At 47.0% G+C, this 25,401-nt stretch overlaps 2 protein-coding genes across 4 annotated transcripts in view; one reads left to right on the forward strand and one right to left on the reverse strand.

Annotated features, from left to right (window-relative positions):
- Positions 1 to 901: 901 nt before the first annotated feature.
- Positions 902 to 25,401, forward strand: part of il15l (interleukin 15, like) — a 98,425-nt gene continuing 73,925 nt past the window's right edge. For 2 of the 3 annotated variants that reach the window (XM_073063783.1, XM_073063785.1), the window contains exon 1: positions 902 to 1,021. The gene's annotated coding sequence lies outside the window, so the exon portion shown is untranslated. Of the gene's footprint in view, positions 1,022 to 4,316; positions 4,494 to 25,401 lie in introns of all 3 variants that reach the window. The other variant, XM_073063784.1, reaches the window with a different exon arrangement.
- LOC140736646 (uncharacterized) lies at positions 9,036 to 24,210 on the reverse strand. The gene is made up of 4 exons (XM_073062457.1): positions 24,113 to 24,210; positions 11,866 to 11,995; positions 11,089 to 11,358; positions 9,036 to 10,691 (listed from the first exon to the last, which is right to left on the reverse strand). The coding sequence occupies exons 1-4, from the start codon at positions 24,208 to 24,210 to the stop codon at positions 10,323 to 10,325; spliced, it is 867 nt and encodes a 288-aa protein (XP_072918558.1). The 3' UTR covers positions 9,036 to 10,322.

Raw genomic sequence — 25,401 nt, forward strand, 5'->3', positions numbered from 1 at the left:
TCACACAATACTGGGGAGGGGGAGGGGAAGGGTAGAAGATCCTTGTCTGCACAGGGGTTAGTCGGGGGTGAACAAAAGATCATCCATTACTCCCTCTGGTCCATCACCGACCGACCACCATCAATCCTCGGCAACAGCCCTCTTCAGGAAATGGCCGGGTCAGTCACCACCCACTCGTTGATAGTTCCCCCCCCCAGTGGATATTCTGTGCCCCGCTCCCCCCCCCACTGCTATTCAGTGTGGTGGAGCTTGGAGCAAAGGAAGTACAGGGAAAAGGCTGAAGAATGGAGTTGGGAGGGGAAAGTAAATTTGCCATGATAGAATGGCAATGGGCTGAATGGCCTAATTCTGCTCCAATGCATCATGGAGTTGTCAGCTGAGGGAGGGGTAGGAGGAGGAAGGAATCCAGAAGAGATTTCCCTGCCCATGTTTGACCAGACTCCAGGAGATTTTGTGGGATTTAGAATCCATTTCCCCTGGACCACTGGTTCCCCTAGGTAGCCTTGCCTCTGTTGTGGTGGTTCAAACGTGACACTTGGAACGTCTTCCAACCCCCGACCCCTCAACCCCCAAAATCTCTAGATCGCCGCCAAACGTAATTACCCCACCCCAGCTCAAATACCCCCCCCTCCTTCGTCCTCCCCTCCTCTTCCCCCACCACCCTCCCCGCCCGAGGCCAACCTCTCCAACGCGCACATAACGCTGGAGGGACTCAGCCGGTCGGGCAGCATCCACAGAGATTTCGAGCCGAGGCCCTTCTTCAGGTCTCAAAGCTGAGGGAGAGATAGGAGGTGGGAATCAGGATTCCCTTCCTCCAATAGATTTCGTGAGCCCTCCCCTTTGAGATTCCCGATATTATTTATTTTGCTTCTGAAAACCTTTTTCTACGCTCCACTTCCTTCTTCTGGGAGGGAGTGTCTCTGATGGAAACGAGCTGGCGGGACAAAGTTCCCAGCTTGGATGTTGGTCGAACTATTCTGTCCCGGGCGGTGATCGGAAGCTCTACGTTCATTTACATAAGGTAAGGGAGATAATAGACGCGGTCTTGTAAATTATTGATGCGTGCTTTCCAGTTTAAGGTCAGTCAGTGTGTGTGAAGCCACAAAAAGAAACTGGAACGACTTATTGAGGTCTTAAGCCTCTCCTCCAGGTTTCCTGCGGCTGAGGGAATACCCTGCTTCTTGTCTCCTGACAGATCCCTCTTCACCTGCACCTTGGTCGTTTAAAGATAACTTTTACTTGTGACGCGTACAGTGAAGTGTGTGTCCTTCTTGTTTTGCGCCGACGGCCAGCACAGTCCGAGGATGCGCCAACATAACCTGCCCTCGACTCACCTTAACCTATTCGCCTTTGGAATATGGAAGAAAACCGGAGCCCCCGTTGGAAGCTCATTTACCCTGATGAAGGGTCTCGGCCCGAATCGTCGAATTCGTTTCCACAGCTGCTACCCGACCTGCTGAGTTCTTCCAGTAGTCTCTGCGTTTTCTGAATCGTTTGGGTATATGGGGAACCCCACGTGGTGGTGGGGAGATCGCGCACACTCCCTACACACAGCGACGGGAGTCCAACCCGCTGTCATAGGTTTACTACCCCCCGACTCGGTTTCCCGGCGGGCAGGACCCACTCGGCCCATCGTGAATGCGCCAGCTGTCCAGCACAGGCAGCGCCGTCCAGACCCACACTTAACCTCCCATGGTCCGCTCTGCTGGAGGCTGCGTTTGAAGCGGCGCCCGCCGCAGTGAGCTCCCGACTCATCATTTTTTGATGTGGTGCCGTTTCACGCTTAATTCCATCCCGCTCCTCCGCTTTGTCTTATCCCGCAGCTCGAGTCCCGGCTTGTCAAACCCCAGCCGATTGTCAAATGAGCGCTTCAGCTGCTTGCACCGTCGTCTCTGGCGTGGAGCGACCGGGCAAAGCTGCGGAAAGATGCGAACTCGGCCAGCCCCATCCCGGCACTAGCCTCCCCAGCATCGAGAACGTCTTCAAACGGCGAAATGCCTGCAAACGGGACGACATCAGTCACTAAGGGTCTTCCCCATCATCCAGGACATGCCCTCTTCTCATTGCCATCTTCAGGAGCCTGAAGGCACACACTCGGCCATTCAGGGACAACTTCTTCCCCTCTGCCATCAGATTTCTGAACCCATGAACACTACCTCACTACTTTTTGCTGGTTTTTGCTCCATTTGGTTAATTTAACTTAATATTTACTGTATTTATACACATGTGTGTATGTATGTATGTCTTATTGTAATTTATAGTTTTTAAATTATGAATTGCAAATGTACTAGTACACATACACTGGTGACATTAAACCTGATTCTGATGTTGAAAGGAGTAATTCAGCACTGTACCCTATGCAAAGGTACAATGAAAACTTACTCCCAGCAGCGTCACAGGCAAATAGCAGCAGACAAGCAGCATTCACAAGCAAATATAAGTAAATGCAACTTTTACAAGAAAGAATGCAAGTAGAATTTTTAATAAGACCATGTTAGGGTGTATTCTGGAGTAATTTTCGATAACATGTTAGGATGTATTCTGGAGTAGTTTTCGATAAGACCATGTTAGGGTGTATTCTGGAGTAATATTTGATAAGACCATGTTAGGGTGTATTCTGGAGTAATATTTGATAAGACCATGTTCGGGTGTATTCTGGAGTAATATTTGATAAGACCATGTTAGGGTGTATTCTGGAGTAATATTTGATAAGACCATGTTAGGGTGTATTCTGGAGTAGTTTTCGATAAGACCATGTTAGGGTGTATTCTGGAGTAGTTTTCGATAAGACCATGTTAGGGTGTATTCTGGAGTAATATTTGATAAGGCCATGTTAGGGTGTATTCTGGAGTAGTTTTCGATAAGACCATGTTAGGGTGTATTCTGGAGTAGTTTTCGATAAGACCATGTTCGGGTGTATTCTGGAGTAATATTTGATAAGACCATGTTAGGGTGTATTCTGGAGTAATTTTCGATAAGACCATGTTATGGTGTATTTTGGAGTAGTTTTCGATAAGACCATGTTAGGGTGTATTCTGGAGTAGTTTTCGATAAGACCATGTTAGGGTGTATTCTGGAGTAGTTTTCGATAAGACCATGTTAGGGTGTATTCTGGAGTAATATTTGATAAGGCCATGTTAGGGTGTATTCTGGAGTAATTTTCGATAAGACCATGTTAGGGTGTATTTTGGAGTAGTTTTCGATAAGACCATGTTAGGGTGTATTCTGGAGTAGTTTTCGATAAGACCATGTTAGGGTGTATTCTGGAGTAATATTTGATAAGACCATGTTAGGGTGTATTCTGGAGTAATTTTCGATAAGACCATGTTCGGGTGTATTCTGGAGTAATTTTCGATAAGACCATGTTCGGGTGTATTCTGGAGTAATTTTCGATAAGACCATGTTCGGGTGTATTCTGGAGTAATATTCGATAAGACCATGTTAGGGTGTATTCTGGAGTAATTTTCAATAAGACCACATTAGGGTGTATGGAGTTGGGGAGTGAGGCCATTGCGGTCATTCACATAGAGACCACCTCAAGCCCTCCTGCACCTCAACGAGAGGGTCTGAGAAACGAGTTGTCAAGATTCTGGTCACCTTTTCTCAGGACATGGAGTGTGACCTGTTACCTGTGAGCCTGATACATTTACCTTGCGGATGGTCTCTACTGATTTTTAGCACCACAATTAAACTGCAATCAGACAACGGGAAGGGAGACATCGGGCATACGAAGGACGAAGCTGCATTTTAAAGACTGCTGGTTAAATTTCTGGAATAATCTTTGCCTAGAGTATTGTAGGTAGCCAACGGGGATGATAGCGAAGGTGAGGGTGAACATAGAGATATGATGGGTTATTGGGGAAGTGGGTCCAAAGTACAGGGCTCTTTTGCTGCCCTTCTTGACTGGATCCTCTGTAAGGTTTGGCCTTTCCTGGGATGAATTTATTTTTGTCCAGAAGTGGCTGTAAGGGAGTATTCTAGAGTTATGGACTATAGCAAATATTAATTTCAACAGCAACCAGTCTGCAGACCTGGATGTGGAATGTAGATTGAGTTTAAAATGCAGCTCAGAACAGTGGTCTTCCTGGAGCTGCAGACCAGGGTCGACTGTAAACCCATTCACCTGAGATATCAATGCAGCCCAGAGACAGCAGCGATTAACGACAATCATTTTGGGTGTGTTGGTGTGAAGAACTAGGTGTTTGAAAATTATGTGCTACTCAACAGAAGCATTATGAATGCATTGTAACTGTAGAAATTGTCCTGTTGTGACCTTTGTTCTTTAACATATAAAATGTGATGTAATATTGGGTTAGGAGGCCTCTTCTTCCAAGACTGTAACTGGATGATGCCTGCTGGTTGTGCAGTATAAAGACTTCTACAGCATCAACTTTGGTATCTCCTGGTGACGTTGATCATAGTCACAACATTTGGAGGCTCATCCAGGATATGTTTGTGACTCATCATGTGGCAATCAAACGAATCCTAAGTGGGTGAGTATTTTTAAGATTAGCACTCACACATGGATCTGCTCAGGTCAATGACCACGGGATCGCAAAATTTCACTAACACAGCGGAGAGTGGAACTGGTAGATATAGAGGCAGTGTAGTGTGTGCGTGTGCGTGTATTTTTGTAAGAAACTAGGCATTTTTGGATAATTTGGTGGGACAGGGCCAAAGTGATCATGGTGATTAGGGGTGTGCCAGTTGGTTGAAGAACAGAGTGATTGAAGGGATGTAGCTGTTCCTGAACCTGGTGGTGTGGGACTGACGGTAGCTGTGAGAAGATGACATGGCCAGGATGGTGGGGATCTTTGATGATGGATGCTGCCTTTGTGAGGCAGCGCCTCCTGTAGATATGGCCGATGGTTGGGAAGGATGTGCCCGTGATGTTCTGGGCTGAGTTCTTGTCTCTGTGCAGCTTCGCCGTGTTCCTGTGCACTCAAATGGCCACAGCACACCACAGTGCAAAGAGTCAGGACACGTTCAGCAGTACTTTGGAGAGGGAGCAGAAGAGGGTTACCAGGACACTGCCTGGTTTAGAGGGCATGTGCTATCATGAGAGGCCCAATTAACCTGGTGCTGTTTTCTCTGGAGCAGCGGAGGCTGAGGGAAGATCTGATAGAGGCTTATCAGATTACGAGAGGCGTAGAAACAACAGACAGGGACTTTTCTCCGCCAGCGTAGGAATGTCTAAATCCAGTGACCATGCATTGAGGATGAGACAGGGTAGGTCCAAGGGGGATGTGAGGGGAAAGCGTTTTACTCAGAGGGTCTTGGATGCCTGGAATGCGCTGCCTGGTGTGGTGGTAGAGGCAAATACATTAGAGGCTTTTAAGGGACGTTTGGATAGACACATGGATGTGAGGAGGATGGAGTGATATGGACATGGTGTAGGGAGGAGGGATTAGTGTTTGGGTGTTTTTGATTTGCACTTTAGCTGGTTCAGCACAACATTGTGGGCCGAATGGCCTGTTCCTGTGCTGACCTCTTCTACGTTCTAGTACATTGGTCGAAGTTCATAACACACTCGGTGACAAACCAAACATCCTTAACCTCCTAAAGCAGGTGTCCCCAGCCTGGGATCCAAGGGCCCCTCAGCAACGAAGGCAAATGCGATGGACTAGAATATAAAAGCAAGGATGTAATATTACGGCTTTATAAGACACTATTGAGGCCTCACTTGTAGTATTGTGAGCAGTTTTGGCAGAGAGGTTCAATGGGCCATATCCATATTCCTGTATCCATATGTCCATAACCCTTCATCTTCCTCACATCCATGTGTATAACCAAACATCTTTTAAAAGCCTCTAATGTATTTGCCCCTACCACCATACCAGGCAGCACATTCCAGGCATCCATAACTCTCCCAGTAATGTGCTTAACCCTCACACCCTCTTTGAACCTACCAGCTTTCACCTGCAATATTTGCCTTCTGACATTAGTCATTTCAGCCCTGGGGAAATAGATACTCCCTGACCACTCTATCTATGCCTTTCATAATCTTGTAAACCTCTATCAGATCTCCATAAGACATAGGAGCAGAATCAGGCCATTTGGCCCATCGAGCCTGCTCCACCATTCAATCATGGCTGATCTTTTCTTTCCCCCCTCCTCACCCCCATTTCCCGGCCTTCGCCCCATAACCTTTGATACCATGGCCAATCAAGAACCTATCAACCTCAGACCTAAATACACCCAAAGATCTGGCTTGTGGTAACAAATTCCAAAAATTCACCACCCTCTGGCTAAAGAAATTTCTCCTCATCTCTGTTTTAAATGGATGCCCCTCTATTCTGAGGCTGTGCCCTCTTGTCCTCGTGTCTCCCCCCACCATGGGAAACATCCTTTTCACATCTACTTTGTCGAGGCCTTTCGACATTCAAAAGGTTTCAATGAGATCCCCCTCATCCATCTGAATTCCAGCGAGTACAGACGCTGAGACATCAAATGTTCCTCATATGATAACCCTTTCATTCCTGGAATCATCCTTGTGAACCTCCTCTGGACCCTCTCCAATGCCAGCACATCTTTTCTAAGATGAGGGGTCCAAAACTGTTCACAATACTCAAGGTGAGGCCTCGCCAACGCCTTACAAAGCCTCAGCATCACATCCCTGCTCTTGTATTCTAGACCTCTTGCAGTGAATGCCAACGTGGCGTTTGCCTTCCTCGCTGTCGAGTCCACTTGCAAGTTCACCTTCAGAATGTTCTGCACAAGGACTCCCAAGTCACTCTGCATCTCAGATTGTTTTATTTTCTCCCCATTTAGAAAATTGCCTGCACATTTATTTCTTCTACCAAAGTGCATGACCTTACATTTTCCAGCCTTCTCCCTTCTAACAGTAACTTTTCTCACACCTTTCAACATCTGGCACACTGTTAGTGTCTTCCACGGTGAACCACATGCAAAATACTCATTCCGTTCATCAGCCGTCTGCTTGTCCCCTGCCATTATTTCTCCAGCCTCACTTTCTAGTAGTCTATATCCACTCTCACCTCTCTTATTTTTCATACACTTGAAAAAGCTTTTACTATTCCCTTTGATATTGTTTTCTAGCTTGCTTTCATATTAAATCTTTTCCCTCCTAATGATTATTTTAGTTGCTTTCTGTAGGTTTTTAAAACTTCGCATCCTCTGTCTTCCTGCTACCTTTTGCTTTGATCTATGCTGTTTCATTTGCCGTTACATTAGCTTAGACTTTCCTTGTCTGCGACGTTGAATTATTTTGCCTTTTGAGTATTTCTTTGCTCTTGGGTTACATCTTGTCACACTGTGGGGGGCATTGGGGCTGGGGGAGGACCCAAATGCAGGACACAAACACGTTTTTATAAGGTTAACTAAAATAGTTTATTACTCTTTACAAGGAGAACCATGATGCAAGGATAGAACAGGGAAATCAAGGAGAGCAAAGAGGAAATGGGAATAGGCGTAGTGGACGAGGGATCAGGCCCGGGACTAGGCTGGGACTCAGGGTCTGGGGTGCCAGGACTTAAAGATCAGGGATCAGAGCCAGGACTCAGAACACAGACCCTGCACTTGGAGAACAGGAACACCACGGCCAGCACTTGGAGACCAGGAACACCACGGCCAGCACTTGGAGACCAGGAACACCACGGCCAGCACTTGGAGACCAGGAACACCACGGCCAGCACTTGGAGACCAGGAACACCACGGCCAGCACTTGGAGACCAGGAACACCACGGCCAGCACTTGGAGACCAGGAACACCACGGCCAGCACTTGATACTCAAACACAGGACATGAAACACTGAGCCGGGACTCCGCCTTAAGACACCAGGCATGGAGCCAGGACCCTTTAACACCGGGTCAGAACCCTTCTAGGGTACAGGGCCCGGACCCCTCTTTAGACAGGACATGGACACGGAGACCACACAACGACAGTCCATTCGAGTAGCGGCAAACGGCCTGCCTACTGCGCTGGATACACGACGACAAAACAACAGACGGTACTATCACTGGACGCAAGTTTGTTCCAAGCTGCGGGAGCTCTTAACTCACCCCTGGTGGGTTAACCTTGCCCGGACCCACTCTGGCAAGGGAAGGCGAATTGCTGGCACTTGCTGCGGGAGAAGTCTTGGTTTGCTCCGGCAAGATGATTTTGGCTGCCGGTAGCTATGATGACTTCGCTAATGTTTCATAACGCTCTCGCCCCAAACGGCTGAAGCCAGGGGCTTATAAACTGCTGGTTCAGTCGAGAGTAAATTACCTTAATCACCAAGATCAAGGGACACGTGAAACAGGGAATTAAAGGGGAACAAGGAATCAATGGACCAGATCATAACACAACCTAGATAAATTTAAAGGGAAACCGATCCGGACCATGACACATCTATCCTGCACCTTCCTCATCTTTCCCAGAAACTCACACCGTTGCTGCTCTGCTGTCATCCCTGCCAGCATCTCCTTCCAATTTACTTCGTAAGCACAGAATACTCTGCAGATGCTAGCGTCAAAGCAACACACACAACAGGCTGGAGGAATTCAGCAGGTTGGGCAGCATCCATGGAAATGAACAGTCAATGTTTCCGGCCGACACCTTTCATCAGGACAGTGTGTTGTGTGTGTCCAATTTACTTTGGCTAACAAATCTCACATACCACCGTAACTTCCTTTACTCCACTGAAGTACTACTATGTCAGACTTTCCATTCTCCCTATCAAATTTCAAGTAAAACTCAATCATATTGTGATATCTGGCTATCAGATTTCCCCTCAGCCTCCAACGCTCCAGAGAAAACAGCCGATGTTTATCTAGCCCCTTGTGATAGCACACGCCCTGTAGACCAGCATTATCCTGGTAAACCTCTTCTGCTTCCACTCCAAAGCCTGTTGTCCAGATGTTCCAGAGCAGACCCAGAGAAATCTGCTGTTGGTTTGTTGTTTGCCAGCCAAGCTTGCCCTGTGGGACGTTATTTTGTACAAATCCTCCCATAGCCATCGATGATGCATCTGTAATTTCAGTCTGGTCCAAGGTTGCCCCTTTGCACTTGAATAAAGTTATCTAAAGTTCAAATTTCAAAGTAAATTTTATTATCGAAGTACATATGTCACCATGTACAACCCTGAAATTCTTTTCTTGTGGGCATACACAGCACATCCATAGAATAACAACCATAACAGGATCAAGAAAGATCAAACAGAATTCAGAAGACAAAATAAACAGTGCAAAAGCAAATATAAATAAATAACAATAAATAACGAGAACGTGAGATAGTGAGATAAAGAGTCCTTGAAGTGAGATAAGTGGTTGTGGGATATTTCAGTGATGGGGCAAATGAGTTTATTTAACTCCTTTTGTTCAGGAGCCTGGTGGTTGAGGGGTAGTGACTGTTGCTGAACCTGTTGGTGAGAGTCCTGAGGCTCCTGTACCTTCTGCCTGATGGCAGCAGCGAGATGAGAGCGTGGCTGGAGTGGTGCGGGTCTCTGATAACGGATGCCGCTTTTCCAGCGACAGCGTTTCACGTGGATGTGCTCCTGCAGGCTTGTGTGCGTGTCCGGGAGAAAGAAGTGGTGGGGACCGATCATTGTGGACACCGCCCCTCCCAGCAAGATGCCTCTTCTAAAAGCTCCCTTCTGGAAAGCACTTAAAGGACTATTGAAACAAAAACTTCACACATCTTAAAACTTCCTTCCCTCAGTCAGTTAATCTGGTCAAGCATTTTAGTTATTCCCCCCCCCCCCATACCCCGTCTGTCTGTTACCTCAGCACAGTAAACACTTTAAACCACTTTTTATAATGCTGTTTACATTGCAAATACATGCTGATGTTTATGCACATTTTATCCCATATCTATCCTTTAACCTTTAACTTGATATTATTCTTTTTCGTTGTTCTTTTCTTTTTGTTGTATGTCCCACCCTGACCAACGCACCAGGGCAAATTCCTCATACACAGCACTGGTGGCTAAAGTTGACTCTTGATGAATCCGTGAGCGTGATCCAGTCCACCCAGCTCAAAGCAACCCAGATGTGTCCCTCCTCCTCCTCTTGATGAATCCATGAGCGTGATCCAGTCCACCCGGCTCAAAGCAACCCAGATGTGTCCCTCCTCCTCCTCTTGATGAATCCTTGAACGTGATCCAGTCCACCCGGCTCAAAGCAATCCAGATGTGTCCCTCCTCCTCCTCTTGATGAATCCTAGAGCATGATCCAGTCCACCCAGCTCAAAGCAATCCAGATGTGTCCCTCCTCCTCCTCTTGAATCCGTGAGCGTGATCCAGTCCACCCGGCTCAAAGCAATCCAGATGTGTCCCTCCTCCTCCTCTTGATGAATCCGTGAGCGTGATCCAGTCCACCCGGCTCAAAGCAATCCAGATGTGTCCCTCCTCCTCCTCCTCTTGATGAATCCTTGAACGTGATCCAGTCCACCCAGCTCAAAGCAATCCAGATGTGTCCCTCCTCCTCCTCTTGATGAATCCGTGAGCGTGATCCAGTCCACCCGGCTCAAAGCAACCCAGATGTGTCCCTCCTCCTCTTCTGTCCAGCCCTTCGCAGTCCTCATCACCTGGGTTCTGCTCTTCGGTCTCTGTCTGTGCACATCTGGCCAGAAAGTCAGATTTACCAAGGTGCGGATGCTGTGAGGGTTGGAGTGCGAGGCATTCTTCGCGGCGGTCGAGTGCGTTGGATCCACATTTTCGGGGGAGCTTGAAGCGTGCAAGGCTCCCCACCCCTATTCAAAGGCACATTTAATGTCAGAGAAATGTATACAACGTACATCCTGAAATGCTTTCTCTTCGCAAACATCCACAAAAACAGAAGAGTGCCCCCAAAGAATGAATGACAGTTAAATGTTAGAACCCCAAAGTCCCCCCCAGCTCCCCCCCCCACATGTAAGCAGCAGTAAGCAACAATCCCCCCTCCTCCACCGGCAAAAAAAAGCATCGCACCCCCCACCGAGCACTCGCGCGTGAGCAAAGACACAGACTTGAGTTTACCCCAAAGACTACTCGTTCACCCGGCATTCGACATATCACAGGCTCTCTCTCTCTCTCTCCCTAATGAGGGAGAAAGGGGTGTCTCTGTTTCACAGCAAGAGGGGAGACGTAACAAACAACTCGCTGATTTACCATGTTGAAAGTCCGTTGCGTCGCTTTTTCCGAGCTCTGTGTCCAAAGATCTCGGGTCTGTGGGCACACAGCCAGAGATCTTCCGTCTCCCACGACACGCCGATCTCCTGCCGGGACACCGAGCTCCAGTCTGCCCGCCTCCAGAGCCACGGGATCCCGGAACTCCAAAGGTGAGCTAAGCTCTTGGCACGTCGAATAACGGTAGTCATGAAATCCCAAGGGCGGGTCCCATTCCCGCAAAGAATCGGAGTTGGGGTCTTCAAAAGAACCCTGAAAGGGAAAAATAGAGATATTAAAGATGGAAATAGGGCTGTTTCTGAAGAAGCGAGTTAGGTGCCGTTGTCTCCTCCTATAGCAGCTTTCTACAGGAGCGCCGTCGAGAGTGTCCAGTTCGGCTGCATCATTGCGCGGCTCGGAAGCTGCAAGGCATCGGGACACAAGACGCCACAGAGGAGGACTAAAAACTACCAAGAGAATCACCGGCTCTCCCTCCCCCCTATTTGTGACATTTAAAATTTCAAAGTTCAAAGTAAATTTATTTCCAAAGTATATGTATGTCACAATTTGCGACCCTGAAATTCATTTTCTTTCTGGCATACTCGGTAAATCCATAATAGAATAATAACCACAATGGCATCAATGGAAGACCGCACCGACTTGGGTATTCAACCAGGGTGCACAAGTGTCACCAGCGAGGTCTTGTCACTACAACAGCGAGCTGGTTGTTGCCTAATACTCTGCACTAAATGAATTTAAAATTATACTTTATTAACTTACGTATTTACAGTAATATTTTGTTTTATGTGCCGTATGCGATATGTGTATTGTGGTCCGGAGGAACGTAGTTTCATTTAGTTGCGTATGTGTATAATCAGAAGACAATAAACTTGAACTTGATGTGCTGATACTAGACAGACAGAAACTTCTTCAAACTGGGCTAATTAAAGACTCCCATCACAATGTGATAGGTTTGGAGGGTTCACCCCTTCAATCGGATTGGTGGATTTGGAGTTAAAATGCTTTGGTCTGATTGGAGGGTTTGGGTGTACGGTCCTTTGATCTGATCGGAAGGTTTGGGGGTGGACCCCTTCAATCTGATTGGTGGGTTTGGGTGTACAGTCCTTCGATCTGATTGGTGGTTTTGAGGGTACAACACTTAAATCCCGTGATCATAGCACTCAGTTCCTCAGAAATCAGCTCAATGCCTGCCTGGGGGGCTGTAGACTGCAGTCGGGAGGGCAGCGGAGAGCTCCCATGGAAGGTAGATCAGCGGGCACCTCACTGCCGAATGTTCCAGTTAGTTAGTTAATTTGAGCTTTATTGTTATTGTTGAGGACAACGAGTTTACAGTGCTAATCCATTCAGCGCAAAACAGTATACTATCACTTCAATTACTAAAAATACAATAAAATAATGTCTGAGTTATTTAGAATGACATCTAAGTTACAACAGAATTAAAAACCAGCAAGTCTGTACAGTACTGGAGCACGATCCAGTTGCACAACAGCCTTGGATGTCTGCACAGAGTTCAGAATCAGGTTTAATGTCACCGGTGTACGTCATGAAATTTGTTAACTGTACAGCAGCAGTACAATGCAATACACAGTAATAGAGAAAATGGTGAAATACAGTAGATATAAATATATATAATAGCTAATGGGTTCGATGCCCATTCAGAAATCAGATGGCAGAGGGGAAGAAGCTGTTCCTGAATTGCTGAGTGTGTGCCTTCAGGCTCCTGTACCTCCTCCCTGATAGTAGCAATAAGAAGAGGGTATGTCCTGAGTAATGGGGGGTCCTTAATGATGGATGTGCCTTTTTGAGGCATTGCTTCTTGAAGATGTTCTGGATATTACGGAGGCTAGTGCTCATGATGGAGCTGACTAATTTTATAACTGTCTATGGCTTACTGTGATCCTGAGCAGTTGCTCCATCCCTATACTAAACGGTGATGCAGCCAGTTAGGATGCTCTCCATGGTACATCTGTCGGCATTTGCAAGTGTCTTTGTTGACACACCATATCTCCTCAAACTCCCAATGAAATATAGCCGCTGTCATGTCTTCTCTGTAGCTGCATCGATGTGTTGGGACCAGGTTAGGTCTTCAGAAAAATTGACACCCAGAAACTTGAAATTGGTCACTCTTCCCGCTTCCATATGATTCCCATATGGAATTCCCATATGAATCTTATGATTCCATATGTCATAAGAGGAACGAATGATGGCTCAGGGCCTGTACTCACTGGAATTCAGAAAAATGGGGGGGGGGGGAATCTCATTGAAACCTATCAAATATTGAAAGACCTCAGCAGAGTGGATGTGGAGAAGATGTTTCCTACCGTGAGAGATTCTAGGACTAGAGGACGTAGCCTCAGAACAGAGGGGTGTCCTTTTAAAACGGAGTGGAGGAGGAATTTCTTTAGCCAGAGTGTGGTGAATCTCTGGAATTCATTGTCACAGGTGGCTGTGGAGGTCAAGTCATTGGGTGTATTCAAGGCAAAGGTTGATAGACTCTTAATTATTCAGGATATTAAGGGATGTGGGGAGAAGGCAGGAAATTGGAGCTGAGAGGGAAATGAATCAGTCATGATGAAATGGCAGAGAGGTTCAATGGGCCATATCCATATTCCTGTATCCATATGTCCATATCCCTTCATCTTCCTCACATCCATGTGTATAACCAAACATCTCTTAAAAGCCTCTAATGTATTTGCCCCTACCACCATACCAGGCAGTGCATTCCAGGCATCCATAACTCTCCCAGTAATGTGCTTAACCCTCACACCCTCTTTGAACCTACCAGCTTTCACCTGCAATATTTGCCTTCTGACATTAGTCATTTCAGCCCTGGGGAAATAGATACTCCCTGACCACTCCATCTATGCCTTTCATAATCTTGTAAACCTCTATCAGATCTCCATAAGACATAGGAGCAGAATCAGGCCATTTGGCCCATCGAGCCTGCTCCACCATTCAATCATGGCTGATCTTTTCTTTCCCCCCTCCTCACCCCCATTTCCCGGCCTTCGCCCCATAACCTTTGATACCATGGCCAATCAAGAACCTATCAACCTCAGACCTAAATACACCCAAAGATCTGGCTTGTGGTAACAAATTCCAAAAATTCACCACCATCTGACTAAAGAAATTTCTCCACATCTCTGTTTTAAATGGATGCCCCTCTATTCTGAGGCTGTGCCCTCTTGTCCTCATGTCTCCCCCCACCATGGGAAACATCCTTTTCACATCTACTTTGTCGAGGCCTTTCGACATTCAAAAGGTTTCAATGAGATCCCCCTCATCCATCTGAATTCCAGCAAGTACAGACCCAGAGCCATCAAACGTTCCTCATATGATAACTCTTTCATTCATGGAATCATCCTTATGAACCTCCCCTGGACCCTCTCCAATGCCAGCACATCTTTTCTAAGATGAGGGGTCCAAAACTGTTCACAATACTCAAGGTGAGGCCTCGCCAACACCTTACAAAGCCTCAGCAACACATCCCTGCTCTTGTATTCTAGACCTCTTGCAGTGAATGCCAACGTGGCGTTTGCCTTCCTCACTGTCGAGTCCACTTGCAAGTTCACCTTCAGAATGTTCTGCACAAGGACTCCCAAGTCCCTTTGCATCTCAGATTGTTTTATTTTCTCCCCATTTAGAAAATTGCCTGCACATTTATTTCTTCTACCAAAGTGCATGACCATACATTTTCCAGCCTTCTCCCTTCTAACAGTAACTTTTCTCACACCTTTCAACATCTGGCACACTGTTAGTGTCTTCCACGGTGAACCACATGCAAAATACCCATTCCGTTCATCAGCCGTCTCCTTGTCCTCTGCCATTATTTCTCCAGCCTCACTTTCTAGTAGTCTATATCCACTCTCACCTCTCTTATTTTTCATACACTTGAAAAAGCTTTTACTATTCCCTTTGATATTGTTTTCTAGCTTGCTTTCATATTAAATCTTTTCCCTCCTAATGATTATTTTAGTTGCTTTCTGTAGGTTTTTAAAACTTCGCATCCTCTGTCTTCCTGCTACCTTTTGCTTTGATCTATGCTGTTTCATTTGCCGTTACATTAGCTTAGACTTTCCTTGTCTGCGACAGTTGAATTATTTTGCCTTTTGAGTATTTCTTTGTTTTTGGAATACATAAATCTTGCACCTTCCTCATTTTTCCTAGAAACTCACATCGTTGCTGCTCTGCTGTCATCCGGTCAGCAGCTCCTTCCAATTTACTTTGGCTAACAAATCTCACATACCACCGTAACTTCCTTTACTCCACTGAAGTACTACTATGTCAGACTTTCCATTCTCCCTATCAAATTTCAAGTAAAACTCAATCATATTGTGATATCTGGCTATCAGATTTCCCCTCAGCCTCCAACACTCCAGAGAAAACAGCTGATGTTTATCTAGCCCCTTGTGATAGCACACGCCCTGTAGACCAGCATTATCCTGGTAAACCTCTTCTGCTTCCACTCCAAAGCCTGTTGTCCAGATGTCACAGAGCAGACCCAGAGAAATCTGCTGTTGGTTTGTTGTATGCCAGCCAAGCTTGCCCTGTGGGAAGTTATTTTGTACAAATCCTCCCATAGCCATCGATGATGCATCTGTAATTTCAGTCTGGTCCAACATTGCTTCTTTACACTCCAGTCTTCTTTGTAGCTGCATCGATGTGTTGGGACCAGGTTAGGTCTTCAGAAAAATTGACACCCAGAAACTTGAAATTGGTCTCTCTTCCCGCTTCTGACCCCTCCATGAGGACTGGCGTGCGTTTCTGTATCCCCTGCTGGGTGTGTAGGAGATTGGACAGGTGATCACTGGGCTGGGATGAGTCCATCACAATGGAGTGAGCCCGTAGACAATGTGAGTTGTAGGTGGTAGTTGTGTCCCAATGATGTGCTCGGCAGCCCTGATCACTCGCTGAAGTGAGTCTCTCTGGTCCATCTTGTTGCAGCTAGTGTACCATGCCAGTTGGCAGTACGACAGCGTAGTGATTAGCACAACGCTTGACAGTACAGACGAGCCCGGTTCATCTCCTGCTGTTGTCTGTAAGGAGTTTACATGTTCTCCCCACAACCCACGTGGGTTTCCTCCCGGTGCTCCAGCTTCCACCCACAGCACAAAGTAGGGTAATTGTCATTGTAACTATCCCGTGATCAGGCTAGGGTTAAATCAGGGGATTGTGGGCACAGTTCGAAGGGCCAGAAGGGCCTGTTCTGCACTGTGTCCCGATAGATAGATAGATAGATTCTGTCATGCAGTAGGTCAGTATGCTCTCAATTACACATTGGTAAAAGTTTACCAGCTGCTTTTGAGTCTGACTAGGCCGAGTGGAACAAGAACTTGGGGAGACTAGGTCAGTTGGATCAAGATTGGGAGGCGGGGGTGGAGAGAGACGCTGTGGGGAGCAAGAACGAGGGGTGGAGGGACAGACTAGGTCAGGTGGAACAAGAACATGTGGGGGGGGGGGGTTGAGACTAGGCTGCAGTGGAATAAGAAGGGGGTGAGGCCAACACATTTCTGTGCCGTGATTAGCTTACTAATAGGCAGACATTACCACCTCTTCCCTTTCCCAGTCCATGCGGTGGATGGTAAAAACTGTGGTCACCCCGTGGTTAGCACGATGCAATTACAGCTCAGAGTTCAATTCTGACATCTTCTGTAAGAAAGTTTGTTCGTGGCTTTCTTCTGGAGCTTCGGGAGACGGGAAGGAGGCCAGCTGGAGGCAATAGGTGAAGCCAGGTGGGTGGGAAAGGTGAAGAGCTGGAGAGGAAGGAATTTGATAGGAAAGGAGAGCGGATCATAGGTGAAAAGGAAGAGGGAGCTGATAGGCAGGTAAGGGGACGAGATGAGAGGCCAGAGTGGAGTTTGAACATTCTCCTTGTGACTGCGTTGGGCCCTCTGATTTCCTCCCACAGTCCAAAGCTGTACCGGTTAGTAGGTTAATTAGTCATGGTAAATAGTCCAGTAATTAGGCGAGGATTAAATCAGTGGGTTGCTGGGAGGTGCAGCTCATTGGGCCGGAATGTCCTGTTCCGTGTTGTTTCTCAGTAATAAATTAATAAATAAACAGCCCTCAGGCTGGAGTGCGATGACAGGAGAGTTAGGCGTGAGCCACTTTTCTGACAAACAGAGCCAGCAGCAGTTGCTCATCTCCCTCTGATAGAGCGATCTTCCTTTGAGGTCTTTGACCTTGTTTTCCGATGACTGCACATCAGCCAGGAGGTTGCCGGCGGTGTGAGGGGAGACCTTAGGACCCTGCGGATCAGTCCTACCTGGAGCCTTGCCCGGCAGCCATGTTTCCTGAGTACCGTGTACCGTTCGGGTCACCTACTGGGAAATTGCTGGGACTTGAGGACCTGAGTTTTCAGAAAAGGCTGAATAGTTTAGGAATTTATTCCTTGTAGAGTAGGAGGGTGAGGGAAGGTTTGATAGACGCTGAACGTCTCTTGTGTTTGAGGGAAATGGTTCAGCAGAAATGTCTCCAGCCGAGGCGTTTGTGAAACCATGAACAAGCTCGTCCCTCCCGGCAAAGTCTGCTTGTTTTCTAAGAGCTCAGTATGACTTCCCCTTGGTTCCCTCATGGAAGTCTGGTGTTACATAATCATTGTAAATTACTCTCTCAGCAAACCCGGTCATTCTGAATCATTTCTGGACACGCAACCCAGGTGCCTCTGCTCTTGTGGGCCTCCAAGAATGGCACCTTGTATTCACTAGAATACTTCAACCCTCGATGTTGTGCCGACCCATATATTCCTTTAAAAAAAAGTACTAAACCCACACTAAACCCCATAACCCTCTATTCTTCTTTCATCCATGTGCCTGTCCAAGAGGCTCTTAAATACCCCTAATGTTATAGCCTCCACCACCATCCCTGGCAGGTCATTCCAGGCACCCACAACCCTCTGTGTAAAAAAACTTACCCCTGATATCTCCCTAACTTCCCTCCCTTAACTTTGTACATATGCCCTCTGGTGTTCGCTATTCATGCCCTGGGAAACAGGGTACTGGCTATCCACCCTATCTATGCCTCTCATAATCTTGTAGACCTCTATTGAGTCCCCTCTCATCCTTCTACGCTCCAAAGAGAAAAGTCCCAGCTCTTCTAACTTTGCCTCATAAGACTTGTTTTCCAATCCAAGCAACATCCTGGTAAATCGCCTCCGCACCCTCTCCATAGCTTCCACACCCTTTCTATAATGAGGTGACCAGAACTGAACACAATACTCTAAGTGCGGTCTCACCAGAGATTTGTAGAGTTGCAACATGACCTCTCTACTCTTGAACTCAATCCCTCTATTAATGAAGCCTAGCATCCCACAGGCCTTCTTAACTACCCCATCAACCTGTGCAGCGACCTTGAGGGATGTATGGATTTGAATCCCAAGGTTCCTCTGTTCATCCACACTCTTAAGTAACCGACCATTAACCCTGTACTCAGCCTTCTGGTTTGTCCTTCATCACCTCACACTTAGCTGGATTGAACTCCATCTGCCATTTTTCTGCCCAACTCTGCAGCCTGTCTATATCCTCTCGTAACCTTCGACCACCTACAGCTCCATCTACAACTCCTCCAATCTTCGTGTCATCCACAAACTTACTCACCCATCCTTCCACCTCTACATCCAGGTCATTTATAAAAATCACAAACAGCAGGGGTCCCAGGACAGATCCCTGCGGCAATCCACTAGTCACCGAGCTCCAGGCAGAATACTTTCCTTCCACTACTACCCTCTGCTTTCTTCCTTTAAACCAATTTTTTATCCAAACAGCCAAGGTTCCACTGATCCCATGCCTCATGACTTTCTGGATGAGTCTCTCATGGGGGACCTTGTCAAATGCCTTGCTAAAATCCATGTAGACCACATCTATTGCCCTACCCTCATCAATTTCTTTTGTTACCTCTTCAAAAACCTTAATTAGGCTCGTGAGGCACGACCTTCCCTTCACAAAGCCATGTTGACTATCCTTGAGTAGACTGTACTTCTCCAAATGCTCATAAATCATATCCTTAAGAATCCTTTCCAATAGTTTGCAGACCACCGACATAAGACTCACTGGTCTATAGTTCCCAGGATTCTCCCTATTACGTTTTTTAAACAAGGGAACTACATTTGCCATTCTCCAATCCTCCGGCACCTCCCCTGCAGCCAAAGAGGATTCAAAGATCATAGCTACTGCTCCAGCAATCTCTTTTCTCACTTCCCACAGCAACCTGGGGTGTATCACGTCTGGCCCTGGGGACTTATCAATCTTGATGTTTTTAAGAAGATCCAATACTTCTTCTTCCTTAATCTCCACATTATCCAGCACACAGGCCTGTTCTATTTTGACCTCACCCTAATCAAGGTCCTTTTCACTTGTGAATACTGAAGCAAAGTATTCATTTAGTACCTGCCCAACATCCTCCGCCTCCAGGCACTTGTTGCCTTCTTTATTCTTTAGCGGTCCCAGCTTCGTTCTCGTCATCCTCCTGTTCTTCACATATGCATAGAATGCCTTGGGGTTCTCCGTAATCCTACATGCCAAGGCCTTCTCATGCCCCCCTTCGAGCTCTCCTAAATCCTTTCTTTAGCTCCTTCCTGGCTACCCTGTATTTCTCATGAACCCCTCCTGCTTCCTGCTTCTTATAACTAACATATGCTTCCTTCTTCCTCTTGACGAGTTGCCTCATGTGTTTCGTCAGCCACGGTTCCCTTTTCCTACCATTTTTTCCTTGCCTCAGTGGGACAAACCTATCCTGAACCCAGCTCAAGTAGTCCCTAAACTTCCTCCACATTACTTCTGTGCTTTCACCCTTGAACATCTGTTTCCAATTTACTCTCGCTAGTTCCTGCCTCATCCCTTCATGGTTAGCCCTTCCCCAATTAAGCACTTTCCCATTTTGTCTGTTTTTATCCTTTTCCATAGCTATGCTGAAGCTAAGGGAGTTGTGGTCACTCTCACCAAAATGCTCCCCCACTAAGAGGACTGCCACCTGACCAGGTACATTACCCAGAACTACAAAGTTTGTAGATCCAGTATAGCCTCTCTGCTCATCAGCCAGTCCACATACTGTGTCAGGAATCCTTCTTGAACACACCTGACAAATTCCCCAGAAGAGATCCCAATGATCCAGAATTCTGAACCCCAACCACGCATTCATCTGCCATAACTTCCTGTTCCTACCCTCTCTGTCTCGTGGCACAGGCTGCAATCCCCAGATTACCACCCTTGAGGTCCTGCTTTTTAACTTCTTTTCTAACTCCCTATATTCCTTCTTCAGGACCTCATTCCTACTCCTATCTATGTCATTGGGCCCCACGTGGACCACAACATCTGGCTGCTCACCCTCTCTCCTGAGAATACCGATAGCTCCATCTGAGATATCGCAGACACTGGCACCAGGGAGGCAACAGACCATCCAGGATTCTCGATCTCTCTCACAGAACCTCTTATCTGTCCCCCTTTAATCGCAGTTTAAGAATAAGGGGTAGGCCATTTAGAACAGAGATGCAGAAAAACGTTTTCACCCAGAGAGTGGTGGATATGTGGAATGCTCTGCCCCAGAAGGCAGTGGAGGCCAAGTCTCTGGATGCATTCAAGAGAGAGTTAGATAGAGCTCTTATAGATAGTGGGGTCAAGGGATATGGGGAGAGCGCAGGAACGGGGTACTGATTGTGTATGATCAGCCATGATCACAGTGAATGGTGGTGCTGGCTAGAAGGGCCGAATGGCCTACTCCTGCACCTACTATCTATTAATCTATCTATTAACCCCTAATTATCGAATCCCCTATCACTACTGCTCTCCTCTTTTCCCTCCTTCCCTTCTGAGCTGAGGGTCCAGTCTCGGTGCCAGAGACACAACCACTGCTACTTGTCCCTGGTAGGTCGGCCCCACCAACAGTATCCAAAATGGTATACTTATTGATGATGGGAATGGCCACAGGGGTGCCCTGCTCATTCTGTCTATTCCCCTTCCCTCTCCTGACAGTCACCCAACTACCTGTCTCCTGACTCCTAGGGGTGACTATCTCCCTGAAACTCCTGTCTATTTCTGCCTCTGCCTCCCGAATGATCCGAAGTTCATCCAGCTCCAGCTCCAGTTCCCTAACACGGTTTGTCAGGAGCTGCAGCTGGATGCACCTTTTGCAGGTGTAGTCATCAGGGACAATTGTGCTCGCCCTGACTTCCCACATATTGCAAACGGAGCACTCAACTGCCCTAACTGCTGCCCCCATTACCTACTCCTCAGTTAATTAAGTTAATTAAAGAACTTACCTGGCCTTACCTCACCGGGAGCAAGCTCGTCCTCAGCCTCTGCTCGCCGAAGCCTCAAAGCTCCACTCCTTCACTAGCTGCTCTGCTTGAGCTAGCCCCCTTTTATTTGTTTGAGCTTTTCAATTTTCGATTGCCCAATCAGCTGCTTTCTGCTGAGTATTCAGCGTAACCTCTCCTCCCTCTCCCAGTCTGGGGTCGTGCTGGCAGACTGAACTGAAATGCTGACTGCACTTGGATCAGACTGTATAATTCTTAGATCGGGCTGTTAAATTGATATTTTCTTTGCATCTTAACAAGTAATCTTCCCACCCCCATTCCGACATGTCAGTCCATGGCCCCCTCTACTGCCGCGATGAGGTCACACTCAGGGTGGAGGGGCAACAGCTTGTGTTCTGTCTGAGTAGCCTCCAATCTGATGGCGTAAACACTGATTCCTCAAACTATAGACCAGTGAGTCTTTCCTCAGTGGTTGGTAAGTTGATGGAGAAGACCCTGAGAGGCAGGATTTATGAACATTTGGAGAGGCATGATATGATTAGGAATAGTCAGCATGGCTTTGTCAAAGGCAGGTCGTGCCTTACGAACCTGATTGAATTTTTTGAGCTTGTGACTAAACACGTTGATGAAGGTAGAGCAGTAGATGTAGTGTGTATGGATTTCAGCAAGACATTTGATAAAGTACCCCATGCAAGGCTTATTGAGAAAGTAAGGAGGCATGGGATCCAAGGGGACATTGCTTTGTGGATCCAGAACTGGCTTGCCCACAGAAGGCGAAGAGTGGTTGTAGACGGGTCATATTCTGCATGGAGGTCAGTGACCAGTGGTGTGCCTCAGGGATCTGTTCTGGGACCCTTACTCTTAGTGATTTTTATAAATGACCTGGATGAGGAAGTGGAGGGATGGGTTAGTAAGTTTGCTGATGACACAAAGGTTGGGGGGTGTTGTGGATAGTGTGGAGGACTGTCAGGGGTGACAACAGGACATTGATAGGATGCAAAACTGGGCTGAGAAGTGGCAGATGGAGTTCAACCCAGATAAGTGTGAAGTGGTTCATTTAGGTAGGTCAAATATGATGGCAGAATATAGTATTAATTGTAAGACTCTTGGCAATGTGGAGGATCAGAGGGATCTTGGGGCTCGAGTCCATAGGACGCTCAAAGCAGCTGCGCAGGTTGACTCTGTGGTTAGGCATATGGTGTATTGGCCTTTATCAATCATGGAATTGAATTTAGGAGCCGAGAAGTAATGTTGCAGTTATATAGGACCCTGGTCAGACCCCACTTGGAGTACTGTGCTCAGTTCTGGTTGCCTCACTACAGGAAGGATGTGGAAATCATAGAAAGGGTGCAGAGGAAATTTACAAGGATGTTGCCTGGATTGGGGAGCATGCCTTATGAGAATAGGTTGAGTGAACTCGGCCTTTTCTCCTTGGAGCGATGGAGGATGAGAGGTGACCTGATAGAGGTGTATAAGATGATGAGAGGCATTGATCGTGTGGATAGTCAGAGGCTTTTTCCTAGGACTGAAAGGGTTGCTGCAAGAGGACACAGGTTTAAGGTGCTGGGGAGTAGGTACAGAGGATATGTCAGGGGTAAGTTTTTTACTCAGAGAGAGGTGAGTATGTAGAATGGGCTGCTGGCAACGGTGGTGGAGGCAGATATGACAGGGTCTTTTAAGAGTCTTTTGGATATGTACATGGAGCTTAGAAAAAAAGAAGGCTATGGGTAACTCTAGTAATTTCTAAGATAGGGACATGTTCAGCACAACTTTGTGAGCAGAGGGGCCTTATTGTGCTCTAGGTTTGCTATGTTTCTATGTTTCAAATTTCTCAAATTCCCTGCTTCTCTGTTCCCCATTCCCATTTCTCACCTATCTCCTTCCTCTGGTGCTCCTCCCCGCTTCCGTTCTTCCATGGTCTTCTATCCTCCCCGATCAGTTTCCCCGTTCTCTTCCAACAATCGACTTCCCAGCTCTTTACTTCACCCTCCTCCTCTCCCGGTTTCACCCATCACCTGCCATATTGTACTTCTTCTTCCCCTCCCCCCAGCTTCTAACTCCGACTTCTCTTCTTTGTCTCCAGTCCTGATGAAGAGTCTCGGCCCGGAACATCAACTCTTCACTCATTTCCATAGGTGCTGAGTTCCTTCAGAATTTTGGGCCTGTTGCTTTGGATTTCCAGCATCTCATGGTCTTCTTGAGTTTGTGCTTGTACTTTAAGTAGTTTTTATGTACATGAAACTGTTTAATATGCTTCCTCGTGGTCACAGTATGTACATGCAGTTGCTCAGTGTCCCCTACTCATTACATCCGTATGATTCTGGAAAGTTCTGGAAGCTTCTCTTGGTATCACTTTTTTTTTCATTATCTCAGTGATGCAATGTGGAGTAGGTCCTTCTGGCCCTTTGAGCCAGACCGCTCCAGCAACCCGACTAATCCTAACCTAATGACGGGACCGTTTTCAACGACCAGTTAACCTACCCGGCACACCTTTGGACCTGTGGGAGGAATCCGAAGAAATCCCACGCGATCCGTGCAGAGCCTCCGTACAGAAAACTCCGGAACTGAACTCTGAACTCCGGAACACCCCGAGCAGGATTAGTGTCACATTAACCGCCGTGGCACCCTCGGTATTACCTGAAAAAGGGCTTTCTGATTGTCTGACTCTTACCTGCAAATCTGAATGGAATGTTTTGTATGGGTTTAAAAAGGGCTGTCTGTGAGGTAGCAACACTTTCACCTCTCCTCTTCACTCACTCGACCTCTATCCATTTGGCAAGGATGTTGCCAGTGTCACGAGCACTGTGGGACTCTGCAGTTTGCCCTAGAGCTCCGGGCTTCTCAAGCACCTGCATTTTCGTGCTCGAGAGAAGTACAATGCTTTCATAGGCTTTCCAAAACCTGTCCCGCCTAAGCATACCCAGGCCTACCTGGACAAGGCAGAAATATTTTCATCTTACATTGTGGGCAACATCTTCAATGAGTTGAATTAGGAATTGAAATAAAAATTATAGGTAATTTCAGAACGATTGTGTGATAGGGAGATTTTATGGTGATTTTCATAATCAACAGCCTGAAATCCATCAGATACAGCCAAAAGTATTCAGGAAGCAAAGTCCTCATTATCCAGTGTGGTTATCGTAACTAGAGCAGTTAAGCCCTCTGTTTGACCTGCTGGGTTTAATTGTGACTGACACGGGTTTCTTGCATTCTGTGATTATTTACAGGGCCTCTCGCTTAGCTCTGTGGTGGAGTCCTTGAGTTTGTGGAGAATGATTTGTTTCATGGTGCTGCTCCGAAACTCTGTCGGTATTCCTGTGTCTAACCTCTTGTTTCCGACTCTTGGGATTCACTTTAGAACAGAGCTCCCAGCCTTTATTAGGCCACGGACCCTTCCATTAACCGAGGGTTTTCGTGGACCCCAGGTTGGGAAGCCCTGCTTTAGAAGGTCAAACTTGGACGGGTGACAGGTTAATGGCGAGGTTCCTAACAGTGTAGAGGAGCAGACGTATCTCAGGGTCCCTCCTGGGTCAAGTCGTTGCCAGCACCCTCCGTGACAGACGCATCTGAGTCCAGTTCCACCAGTGGCCACCACAACAACCAGCTTTCAGTACTGAGGTTTATAAGATCATTCGGGGCAGAGATAAAGTGCACGGTCACAGTCTTTTCCCCAGGGTAGGGCAGGCTAAAACCAGAGGGCATAGGGTAAAGGTGAGAGGGGATGGATTTATAAGGGAAAGGTTTCTTTCCTACACAGAGGTGGGTGTGTTTTGGAATGATCTGTAACGTTTCAAGGACATTGGAATTGAAAAGGTTTAGTGGGATCTGGGCCCAAATGCAGGCTATTAAGGCTAATTCAGGTTGGCATGGGTGAGTCGGGCCGGAGGACCTGTGCCTCTGCCATGCCACTCTAATGGGACCGTAAAACCATATAGGAGAGGAATCAGGCCATTTGGCCCATCGAGTCTGCTCTGCCATTTCATCGTGGCTCATCCATTTCCCTCTCAGCCCCAATCTCCTGCCTTCTCTCTGTATCCCCTCATGCC

This window comes from Hemitrygon akajei, chromosome 12, assembly GCF_048418815.1.
Source record: "Hemitrygon akajei chromosome 12, sHemAka1.3, whole genome shotgun sequence".
In the NCBI taxonomy this organism is placed as follows: Eukaryota; Metazoa; Chordata; class Chondrichthyes; order Myliobatiformes; family Dasyatidae; genus Hemitrygon; species Hemitrygon akajei.

Bases quoted from the DNA above. Each gene is read 5' to 3' on its own strand.
- LOC140736646 (XM_073062457.1), bottom strand. From the start codon at position 24,210: ATGCAGGTGCTTGAGAAGCCCGGAGCTCTAGGGCAAACTGCAGAGTCC. The intron at 11,359-11,865 runs GTAAGTTAATAA...TTTCCCTTTCAG, and splicing joins CAAAATATTACTGTAAATAC to GGTTCTTTTGAAGACCCCAA. The intron at 10,692-11,088 runs GTAAATCAGCGA...GCCTTTGAATAG, and splicing joins CGCAACGGACTTTCAACATG to GGGTGGGGAGCCTTGCACGC.